Genomic DNA, 12,570 nt, shown 5'->3' with positions numbered 1-12,570 from the left:
AATCAGTCACAGCACCTTCTCCATACACTGCACAAATCTTTTCTTGTGTTTCAGTTGTGTTTTTACCTTTCTTGAAATAATAAAGCATAACAGGCCGAAAATGTTTTCTTTCCATCTTCAATATTAAAACAGCTACACAAAAAAAATCACCAATTTTGATAAGTCTTTTTTTAAATGCATGCTGACATGACAGCTGTCACATACAGTCTAACAAAATTGTTTCAAATGAAGCTGAAGACAACCAAGTGCTACGAGAGCCATCTTACGGAAAAAACTGAACAAACCTTTTGGCCAATCCAATATGTATACTGGACTAACATTTAGTCGTTCAATTATCAAGAATATTTTTTACATTTACAATTCTTAATAGCTTTCTTGTTTCTCACTACAGCCAAATGATTGTTGATATGTTAACTCATCATCTATTAGTAAATTTAGTTTTCTTGAATTTCTAGGAGTCTACCTTCAGCTGAAAAATCATATGTTAACAAATCAAATCAAGGCTATGGTTTTACTGAAGAAGTTTAAATAAACTGCCCAATAGAAACCAATTAACAAAGGTGCTGTCATTCTATACTGACATGGACAAAAAAATGTGCTAAATTAAAAACTACTGTTCCGTGGACTGGCTCCATGAGACCAATCGCTAGAACTCTGCCCCCCCCCCTTTAGAGGATTCTCAGTCATACTAGGACCAAAGAACTACCTCTCACCAAGAGGGCTCGGAGGGACAAACAAGCTGAGCTGCTGACACCTAATAGGTGTGTAAACAGTCCATTGGATTACCCTGCCCACGAAGCAGTACCTCAGTGAATGCAAATGAGATGTTTTGAAAACTGCGTGTTCTCAAAATCAGTAAGACAAACACAATCATGGAAGTATCTTTCAAAGAACTGAGGCCACTGACACAGAACAGCAATGTATTTTTATACAAATCAGTCTATTTCACAGAAGCCTGTGAAATCCAGCCTGTTTAGTGACAATCTGCCTCAACTTTCCTTCTCAGTAAGCAGTTAGTGGCTGTAGCAGTGACAACAGGTGGGCCAACAACATCCTGGCCGGGGCACAGCACGTGTAAACAGGATGAAAGATGCTTGTGCTGACTAAGTCTCATTACAGTGATTATTTTTTTTAATTAATTAATTAATTTTTGGCTGTGTTGGGCTTTGTTGCCGCGTGCAGGCTTTCTCTAGTTGCGGCGAGTGGGGTCTACTCTTCGTTGCGGTGCGCAGGATTCTCATTGCAGTGGCTTCTCTTGTTGCGGAGCACGGGCTCTAGGTGCACAGGCTCAGTAGTTGCGGCCCACGGGCTTAGTTGCTCCGCGGCATGTCGGATCTTCCCAGACCAGGGCTCGAACCCGTGTCCCCTGCATTGGCAGGTGGATTCTTAACCACTGCGCCACCAGGGAAGCCGCTACAGTGATTTATTTAATATAACAGAAACAGATTTTGTTCCTAAATTTCCACTCTCACCCTTATTTTTTTCATCCCTTAGAACTATATCCTGGCTTGAAATGAATCATGTCCTCAGAACTTTAGACATTATAGCCAAGAGCCTTCCTCTCAAAAAATAAATAAGTAAATAAATGCTGTGTTTATTAATCAGATATGTTATTTGGGGAGATGGGAAAAGGAAAGAGAATGATATTGGAAAAAAGAGCTGAACTCACATTATACCAGAGATTTAAAATTATCTGTAGTTTCAATATAAGTTTCATATCATACAAAATCTCTTACCATGAGTAAAAAAAATTTTTTTAAAGTTTTTTTTCCTATGATCCCATGAAGGTTTTCTATGACGTTTTAGGCTTTAGATCTTAAACCCTGGGATTATATCTTAAATAATTACACAGTGTAGGAATCCAGGAACTTTTCATGCCATGCCTGCTGGCATATGGACTTATGCAGACATTCTGCAGAGCCAAGGACACAAATGCCCCAGCAACCCCACTCCTGTCTGTGTATCTGAGTGACACAAATCCACAAGGGCACGTGGGTGAGACTCTTCACTGAAGTATTGTCTGTGGAGGTAGGAAGAGAGAAGCTGGTTCAGTGTCCACTGTTGGGGAACAGGTACATAACAGGTGGAAGATGTAAACTATGGGATCCTCTTCAGGAGCAGAAACAAGGAACCAGCTGTACACACAGGTGCGTGGATAAATCCCATAAGCAGTGAAGGCAGAAATATAGTGACATGTAGCACAAAGCCACTTATGCAATTAAAAAATACGTGCATGAAGAACTATATGGACACACACAAATGAGTGCATGTAAAACTGATGAAACCCAAATAGGATCTGTGGATTGTATCAATGTCAATTTCCTGGCTTTGATACTGGACTAGAGTTATGCAAGAAGTTACCACTGGGGAAACTGGGTGAAGGGTACATGGGACTCCTGGTCCACTTTTTTTTTTTTTGTAACCACCTATGAATCTATAATTGTATTTAAAATTTAAGAAAAAGGTTTATGCAAATCAGGAGCAGTATGTATAATATGTGGACTGTGTGTAAGAATATACTAAAATATGTCTATTTAAAGTATATATTTTTATGTAACCAGTACCTGGGAAAATACTTACAAACACAATAGTTATATTTGGGAGTGGGGCTGGGAGACTTGTATGCTGCCAGGGAGGGTAACCTTGATTCTCTAATGTATCTCCTTACGTACTATTTTAAAAACTATGAATACATATTATATTTATAATAATTAGAAACATTAAACAATACATGCATAAAAACCCCACTAATGTTTTACAGGAACATATGCAAATGAAACAGTTGATATCACACACACTGGAGTTGTTGTTTATGTCGTGGGGAGGGAAATGGGAGAGGAAAAGAGGGTTTAAAGGGAACAGGTTTCAGAAATATTTTCAGAAAAATCTTAACCCTATGCACTTGGATTATTTTGAGTGTGTCTTTCTCTAGAGGGTGGGTGGCAGAGAGATTTGATCGTGACAGATGGCCACAGAAATGTACTAAGATTAGTGAAAGGTATTCTGGGAGAATGTTTAAGACAATTGCCAAATAATCCAAATTACTTAGGGAACTGTCTAATTTCCCATCAAGAATAGCTAAGAGAAAACCTTTACAACGGATAAATGAAAGTCTAAATCTTAGTGGGTTTCTAGTTCTCAAATAAAAGTTGCCATTGGGTGTGTGTTTAAGACCTAAAAGGCAAACCAGGGGGGATCCCGAATCCTTGCCCATCAATGAGAACAATGGTAAGGTGGGGAAAACGGACCTGTATTCTCCTGAGAGTCCCCAAGTCAGAAGGCACACAAGTGTCAAAGGTGGTGGTTTGAGAGGTTTTGTCTCCAGCACACTGGAGAGTCTCAATATATGTACCCAAATGATACAGTAAGGAGTTTGGCACATAATAAATCACAACTACTAATATCCTGTTGTGTGGTGTCCTTTGCAGGTCCTATTTATAAACAGAAAAACAAGCAATTCCTTCAGTCTGACCTCCAGGCAGTGAAGTTAAGCTGCCTTTGAAAGGAGGACTGAGAAGTGACAACATCCCATTTCTAGTTTTATCTGTACACTTGGGATGGTGAAAAGGAACAATCAGTCCAAAAGCCTGCGAGAATCAAGCTCTAAGGGCCAAATGACTTTCCAAATACCAGCAACACCCAAAATGGTATGAAAATTTGAAGAAGCTATCCTTTAAATATATATCTAAAATTAGACCTCATCCTAGTTATTTTATGAGTCAGCGAAGAATCCCCAACTCCATTTTTCCTTTGATCTTAAGCATGACAGCCAAAGAAGCCTAATGCCTTACATCCATTACTTTCCCTTATTGGGAAACACCTATCCACAGATAAAAATCTATTGAGAGATGCACGTAAACATTTCAGGACTTCTGCTTTGAGAAAATAAAAATGATTCACATCACCTGCTTTAAAAATTGAGAACTGGAACAGGCACCTTTACTGTGTAAATAATTGTGCATGATGGTTGTCTGTATTTTTAGAGTAAGGGATACGCTTGAATCAGGCATCCGAGCATACCGCAGAGGCCAAGGAAGACTGGGAAGTCACTCTGGTTCGTGTGAAGGGAAGGAGAAAACAGGAAAGCCGAGAAGGGGGCAAGACCAGGAGGCTGTAGAGAAGAGTGATGGGGCCGGGGAAAGGCAGCAGGAAGAGAGAGAGCCCCGGGAGGGAGGAGGGAGGAGGGAGCAGCTCTGGAGAGCGGAACCCGACTCGCCTCCTGCTTGTGCGGTCGCTTACCCAGAGAGGCTGGCCCGGCTCTGCCTGCTCCCTACACCCAGCCTCCAGGCTTTGGTTCTGTCCAACAGTTTGAATCTCCTTTCCTCACCTGAAATCTGCATGTGCCCAACAGGCAGCCTCACTGAGTCTCCAGTCAACTCCCCGACCTGAAATATCTGAAGACCTCTGTAACAGAGGTCCTCAAGCTGTTTCTGAGCCCACCTAATTTCTATGTAAACCTGATTTGGGCAAATCTCTTTGGTGTTCCCTGTTTTCTTCACCTTGAGCTTTCTGTTTTTGAAAGACACTTTTTTCCTTCTCTAGCAACCTTTTTACCTTTCTGTATTCTGATTCAGCGCCCTTCATTTGATATGCATGTAACCTAGATGCTGTCAACATGTTCAGCAGACTTCAAAATTCTTGTAAATCACTAGCTTTTCAAACTTAACTTTTTTCCAATTGCATTTTTTTCTTGACAGATGTGACATATTTATCCTGTTAACGTGATATGCTGTTAAGAAACACACACGCACGCACGCACGCACGCACGCACATACAAACGATGGATTTTTACTCAGTTGTCTCCTTGATATTTCTGCTTACCTGGTAGAGATCATTTCTCATGTTGACAATTTCATCAGAAATCAAGCCAGATGTGACTTCTAGCAGATCTCTCACAAGCTGAGCATGAAGGTGGATGATTGCTAAGTGTAAGACACTGGAACAAAAATATAGTGGCAATAATCAACTAAACTGTTAATGGAAAAAAAAAAAAAAAAAAGATTCCCAAGGTAGGATTAGACTCGCAGACTGTATCTGGCTCTCATACCTAGTTTTCTTTGGCCCCCAAATGTCTTGAATGTATGAAACATCTTGTATCCAAGGTGGGGATGCTTTATTGCCTACTCATTTCCAGTACCTGCCTGCTCTCTGGTCTCTGGGGGCATTCAGTTTGGACCCCTGAGGTGTAAAGGAACCCGGGCTTCGAGACAGAGAAACCTATGTTCAAATCCCAGCTCTGCCTCTGTGCCATGCACTTTCTCTAACTTTTCCCTGACTTACCCCGACACACAGGTGACGTGTGTAAAATGCCTGCACTAGGATCTGTTCAGAAGAGTGTAGTTATCTCACCTAGCTCTGCCACCTCCGCCCAAATACAGTGTGGTGGCTTTTTAAGATCTTCCTAGATCCCAAGAGGGGAGAATGGAGTCGGGCTCTTAACTATTGGGAGAAGACTCTAGACGCAGACTTCTGAAGGAACAATGTAACTGTATTTCTCCACCGAATTAGTCCCTCTGCCTGGAATGGTTCTGCTCCTCTTCTCTGCCTCAGCGGCACCTGTTTATCCTTCACATGCCAGCGCAAACCTTACATCCTCGGAGAAGACTTCCTCAACTTCCTAGGCAGACCAAGCTGTCTCCCCTCAAGGTTACTGCTTGGTTGAGCGACTGCAGTTTTCTATACATCTCCCTCCCTCTCTGGCCTGTGACCCTCTCAGAGGCTGGTTCCCTCTGGGTCAGCCTTATAGTCCTAGCACACAGTTTAGGCACTGAAATAAGGATGACTGAACAAACTTAGGGCTAACACTAATGAGGCTGAAAACATTGGCAGGTGCCAATCATCACTCCTAGGAACAAATTTTTTTAATTGTTAAAAAAACTTATAATTAAACTTAATTGGCAACAACTCAACAATAAAAAGTGGCTACTATGTGTTTAGAGCTTCTAATACCAGACCACACCAAGCACTTGACATACATTATCTGATAAATCACAACAACAATCTTATGAGGTAGGTGATATTATCCTTATTTTTCAGGTGATGAAAGTGAGACTTACGGGTATAACAGCACTCAATCCAGGTCATATATTAAGTCCAGGACTGTCTTGCCCCAAAGCCATCTCTTAATCCCTTAAGCTCTCCTGCTTCAGGGGCACATGGGCGCCGCCCTGTAGAGTTGCAGATGAACATCTAGGAGGACGAATCCTCCAGAGTATGGACAGATTATGATGCAGAGCACTCTAGGAATCCCAGGGTGGCAGTACATACGGGATTTGAGGCACAGGCTGGATTTTCTCTAAAGATATTAGGTGTCATTTTATTCAGGCCACCTTCTTGGAAATAGCAAGTGTATATTACTTGGGATTAACACTGACTCAGGAGAGCCTGAAAAACTAAACCGTGACTTCATTATTTGAGAGCTATTTTTAAATGAATGACTTCAGGGTCTCAGTACTGTCTTGTGAACCGTAGGGCTGGAAGAAGTCTGCTGAAAAGGGCCCAAAGTCTGACGCGGACGTGACGCACATATACCAAGAAAAAGGTCGTACTTCAAAAACTGCCTAAAAATTTCCATGTGCAGCTCAGCATTTTGTAGCAGAAGTACATTCCCCCTCCCCCATAAGTTTTCACACCCTCATGGGAATTTCCCCAGTACCAGAAGCTTTTATTATTTTTTTCTTCATTGTATTTTCTGTGATGACTAACGGCCACAGGATTCAGATTATTAGCCAAATATGATAAGCTCAGTGAAAACAAGGGACTGAGCTGTGAAGGCCGAAAGCTATCCCTTGTCTATATTCTTATGAGGACTCCTCTTTGGTCTCCCCAAGTCTCACCCCTCTGGTCTCCAGCTGCGACAAGCCCTGTGGGCCTGCTTGCGTGAGGATGTCTGGGGTCCAGGGAGGGGACTCTAAGGATTCATTTCCTGCTTGGGCAGGGAAGCCACCTCCCCAGCCTCTCCACATACATCCAGGTCCCTGCACACGTCTATACGTTCCCCTCAGTGCCCTCACCTGAACGCACGTGCCTGTATCCCTTCCACAGTCCTCCCTTCGAACACCAGCAGTCCCTACACACGTCTATACCTTCCCCTCAGTGCCCTCACCTGAATGCACGTGCCTGTGTCCCCTTCCACAGTCCTCCCTTCGAACACCAGCAGTCCCTACACACGTCTATACCTTCCCCTCAGTGCCCTCACCTGAATGCACGTGCCTGTGTCCCCTTCCACAGTCCTCCCTTCGAACACCAGCAGTCCCTACACACGTCTATACCTTCCCCTCAGTGCCCTCACCTGAATGCACGTGCCTGTGTCCCCTTCCACAGTCCTCCCTTCGAACACCAGCAGGTCCCTACACACGTCTATACCTTCCCCTCAGTGCCCTCACCTGAATGCACGTGCCTGTATCCCCTCCACAGTCCTCCCTTCGAACACCAGCAGGTCCCTACACACGTCTATACCTTCCCCTCAGTGCCCTCACCTGAATGCACGTGCCTGTGTCCCTTCCACAGTCCTCCCTTCGAACACCAGCAGGTCCCTACACACGTCTATACCTTCCCCTCAGTGCCCTCACCTGAATGCACATGCCTGTGTCCCCTTCCACAGTCCTCCCTTCGAACACCAGCAGGTCCCCTTCTAACTTACCTATGCTTGTCTTTCTCAGGCTCATCAGCAGGCCCCTAAAAATGTCACCTGAAATGCTACTGTCCTGTCTTGGTTAACTGCTTTCTCTTGTGGTTATATGCTATTGAATGCTAAATGGATTATTTAACCCTGTAAAAAACATTCTGCTGTTCATGACATTACACAAAGAAGGCTGTACCGGTTCCTCTCATACTGTATTAACAAGGCCAGTGGTTACACCACATCCTTGGTTAAGCTGCAAGGAATGAGAACAAAGGTCTCTGTCTGAAACCCTGAGGTTGGCACTTTCCTAAAGCATTTGGTTCAGTGTTTAAACTGAGGTTTAAAACACAGTGCCCAAGAGCTCTTCCACAGAGAAGGATTTCTCATTGCTGACACTATTTTGGGAAGGTTTTAGATAAAGCACCTGACTTGGATTTGAGGGCTGCTGTCACTCGTTATTTTTATAGGCTTTTGAGATCATTTTAGAAGTCTCAATGAAAGGACTAGGAGAACCGTTTTTAGAAAGAAGCCAGGTGTCTTTGCAAATACAAGCTCAGTAACAGCAGGAATGGGAAGCACGGTGCTTGGAATGTTAGACTCCCACACAATGTGGGTTAGAACAGTCACAAGAGTCTGATTCAGTCGCAGACTGGTGACCGTTAATAGAGGCAGTAGAAGAGGAACCAGTAACTGGGAGAGCATGACAACGGCCTCCTAATTATTTTGTTGCTGCTGTTGTGCTGTCTCTATTGGGCTTTTCCTTGAGAATATTATTATTACAAATATGCAGTGGGGATAACAAGCGCTTTAGGGATTTGGTAAGACCAAATTTTATTCTATTATTCCAATAAATAAAGCAAATATTACTATTCCAATAAACAAGTGTTTATTAAGTATGATTCTAAATCGTATTCCAACAAATAAAGCAGGGCTTTTCAAAACGTACTATTCCCTATACACACTACCAAATGTAAAACAGATAGCTAGTGGGAAGCAGCCGCATAGCACAGGGAGATCAGCTCCGTGCTTTGTGACCACCTACAGGAGTGGGATAGGGAGGGCGGGAGGGAGGCTCAAGAGGGAGGGGATATGGGGGTATATGTATATGTACAGCTGATTCAATTTTTTATAAAGCAGAAACTAACACCATTGTAAAGCAGTTATACTCCAGTAAAGATGTTAAAAAAAAAAAAAAAAAAAAGTACCATTCCCCACACCCATCTTAGTTTTCTTGCCCAGAGTGCTGTGCTCTTAGATGAGCATTCTGGCTATTTTAGAGCCCAGGAGGTGAGAGCCACAGGACCGGAGAAGGAGATTGTGCCACTCAACCTTACTGACACATTATTTTCCTTGAGAGAGTGTTTCAGTTGCAGGACCCAGTAACTTTGATCAGCTCTTCTCACTTCTAGCCAGCGTGCATACACTACTTTTCTCTCTTCGCCCCTTTAAAACAACCCTTGTTTGCCGAAGTCCTGACTCACCTGTCCCCGCTCTCGTCCTGCGCCGCAGTGAGATGGCGCTGGGCAGCCAGCAGCACCTTCACGTCTCCTGTCACCGCGTAGTCAAACAGGGCATTGGCGTGCTGCTTGGCAAGCTGCATAGCCTTCTCCAGAAAGAGGTCATCTGCAAGGCAATGGATCCCAATCACAGTTGAGTTTCCTATACTTGCTCTGCAGGAATGCCATGCTTGAGGCCAAGACCCTCGGCATCAGTGTTCTGATACCCTGAGACACGTCGACCTAGTGGAAAATGCTCCTTTCGGTGCTTCTGGGTTGTGTTCACTAGAAAAAGCACAGCTGGACATTGGCTCACTGACAAATATAGAGGCTGATCTCCAAAAAATCTGTCTACAGTTTGTTCGGGGAAAAGAAATTCAGAAGTTTCTGTTATCTTAAGGGGAACAATCAATCTCCAAATAACGTTAACTGGGTTTTGCCATAATTGTAAATAATCTCTTGGTGAAATAATCCTTCATGGGAGTCTTGAACGACTCTCTTGTTAGGCAAAAAGTGTCAAAAATCAGTCTCTGCCAAAGAGATACAGACTCTCCAAGAGCCATTGGTGTTTTTGTAAACTTTGCTTCCTGAAGGTCAACGGGAGGAAAATTGTGGCTTGCAGGTCAAATCCTGTGTGTGGCCTGTTTTTATACGGCCCCCTAGCTAAGCATGGTTTGTACATTTTTGAAGGGGTGTTAAAAAAAGAATATGCAATAGAAACCATATGTAGCCCCCAACTCTACATATTTACCATCTTTCTCTTACAGAAAAAGTCTTCCAGGCATAATCTAGGATGACCTAGACTCATGACACATACTCTAATGGGTTCTGGTTCCAAATATGCACTGTCCCTCCTAATCCTAATTCTTCAAAGAAAGCATCAGGATAAAGGGAAAAGTCCTTATTTTCAGGTGAAATTCCACTTCAGTATGACAGTCAAGAGAAGGGAGACTGTCAAAGTTATGCAAACTGCTCTCTCTTCTCTGTGGTGGAAGTGATTTAGATTATCTCTCGTGATACCCTAAAACTGCATGACGATGACTGGAGACGCATACGTAAATTTCTGTACTTTATATTCAAAGATAACCCTGGGAAAATGGAAATCCCAGTGTGAATAAAATAACCTGGCACATGCTTTTCAAAAGGCACACAGGGCTCTGAAGAGCACGCTGAACCAGATGTTGATGTACCGTCTTTAGATCAACAGAAAATAAGCCTGTCTTCCGGAAATAGGTTGTCCACCTAGAACCGACCCACCCCCTCACCAAGCAGTACAATGCAGTCCCCCGCGTGCTCACTCACCCTGGGAACTGCGATTCTCCTCCTTCACTCCTACCGAGTACGCCGGCTCAGCCTCATCGCCCCGCTTGCAGGACTCTTTATCTTGCTCGGTGCTCTCTGCTGCCTGCCCAGAGAGATTTATGGCCTCTCCGTCATCACTCTTGTCATAACCTTCAGGGTCATTTTTAGATGGGGTGTCTATGGTTCCTAAGATAAAAGCAAAAATTCAGCTTTTTTCCCTCAGTAAAATCTGTTAATTAAGTTATAATTCACTGTTTCAGCAAACGTCAGATAAAGGTAGGAGGCAGGTTTACTGCAAAGGGAAAAGAAAAACAATTTAAAATTCCTTTTAAAATGGTCATAAGTAACACGTTTTGGAGCTATTTTAAAGTCACTTTCAAAAAACGTTTTTTAAATTGAGGTATAACATTGTAATAATTTCAGGTGTACCATATGATGACTCAGAACTTGTCCACACTGCAAAATGATCACCACAATAAGTCTGGTTAACACCCATCAGCATATATAGTTGCAAATTCTTTTTTCTTGTGATGAGAACTTATTTAAGACCTTAAAAAAAAATTTTTTTTTTTACATTTCTAAAAATGTACACCTCATTCTGTTTATCTGTAAAGGAGAAAAATGAAATAAAGCTCTTCTAGGAATTGCGAGGAAGTGGAATTTTTAAAGTTCTTGAAAACAGAGCAGCTAATTTTTTCCCTAATGCTCAAGCAGGTTGTGAAGATGTGATCTCAATTCACATTCTTTGCTGTGGGACCTATCCAGTGCACTGTTTCCGATCACACTCTTTCAGGTCCTGCTATGCTATCTGACAGCTACTACGAGAACACCGAGATTTTACAGGCAGACCTGGTTCAGATCCTGGTTCTGCCACTAACAGATATGTACCTTCAGTGAGTGAATGATCATTTCTGAACCTTGGTGCGCTCTGTCTGTAAAATGAAGATACTAATATTTTCCTTACAGAGGAATCATAAAGATTACAGTTAAAACACGTAAAAGCACCTGACGTAAAACAGTTGTTGAATACGTGAGAAGACCTTGTTGTATTATTTCTTCAACGAGTACACTAAAATGGACATGTAATAGAAGTATGAACACATGATGTGACAACTGCTAATTAGGGGATACATTTTTTTTTTGTAAATTTATTTATTTTATTTATTTATTTTTGGCTACGTTGGGTCTTTGTTGCTGTGCGCGGGCTTTCTCTAGTTGTGGCGAGCAGGGGCTACTCATTGCGGTGCGTGGGCTTCTCATTGTGGTGGCTTCTCTTGTTGCGGAGAACGGGCTCTAGGCACGTGGGCTTCAGTAGTCGTGGCATGTGGGCTCAGTAGTTGTGGCTCATGGGCTCTAGAGCGCAGGCTCAGTAGTTGTGGCGCACGGGCTTAGCTGCTCCGCGGCCTGTGGGATCTTCCCAGGCCAGGGCTTGAACCTGTGTCCCCTGCATTGGCAGGCGATTCTTAACCACTGCGCCACCAGGGAAGCCCCCAGGAGATACATTTGATGAGAAAAGACCATCCCTATAAAACTCTAAGTGTCTTCAAAAGTGTAGTATTTGAGAAAAAAGAGAGAGAGAACAGCTAAGTTTGGTGACTTTTTTAAGTTTGCATAGTCAAGTCTCTCTATATCCCTATTTAATGTTCTTTTCTTTCTCTGTTCATGCCACGTACAAAGTAAATGTATAAATTTAAATATAGTATCAGGAATAGAATCTATACTCTCCACAGGAAATAATAATTTTTTGGAAAAGAAGTATCTTCTTAATTTATTGGCATTCATCAATTTTTTTCAAGATAATGTTGTGGTGAGTAATGATTTAAAAAAAAAAACTTTTTGGCTTTAATTAATTTTTAAATCATTTTTTTTGTTCTTTTCTCAGTACTAAAAAAAAAAAGAAAAGTGTTACTTACCATGCTTCATCCCAGCATTAGATTTAGCGGTTCCAGGGTGGAAGGTAATTCCACCATATGTAGGAAATCCATAGTGCGGGAAGCCATACCCTGAAATGGCAAGCGAAACAAATGAAACCTCCTGATGCTTTTTTAAATAAAAAGAAACTCAGCAAACGTTAGTGTTCTCCCTCTGGTGAGAACAGGCTTTGGTGTGCCCGATACGGTCTTTCTGTTGAGACTTAGTAACAAGGCA

At 42.5% G+C, this 12,570-nt stretch overlaps 1 protein-coding gene across 1 annotated transcript in view; it reads right to left on the bottom strand.

Moving 5' to 3' along the window:
• The window catches only part of NFKB1 (nuclear factor kappa B subunit 1), a 123,994-nt gene that overhangs the window by 11,671 nt on the left and 99,753 nt on the right, over window positions 1-12,570 (bottom strand). Inside the window, 4 exon segments of the mRNA XM_036852524.1 lie at window positions 4,822-4,936; window positions 9,106-9,247; window positions 10,423-10,608; window positions 12,336-12,425. Coding sequence (XP_036708419.1) covers window positions 4,822-4,936; window positions 9,106-9,247; window positions 10,423-10,608; window positions 12,336-12,425 — 533 coding nt within the window.

This window comes from Balaenoptera musculus, chromosome 5 (genome assembly GCF_009873245.2).
Source record: "Balaenoptera musculus isolate JJ_BM4_2016_0621 chromosome 5, mBalMus1.pri.v3, whole genome shotgun sequence".
Lineage (NCBI taxonomy): Eukaryota > Metazoa > Chordata > Mammalia > Artiodactyla > Balaenopteridae > Balaenoptera > Balaenoptera musculus.
This window is presented reverse-complemented; position numbering and strand designations above follow the sequence as displayed.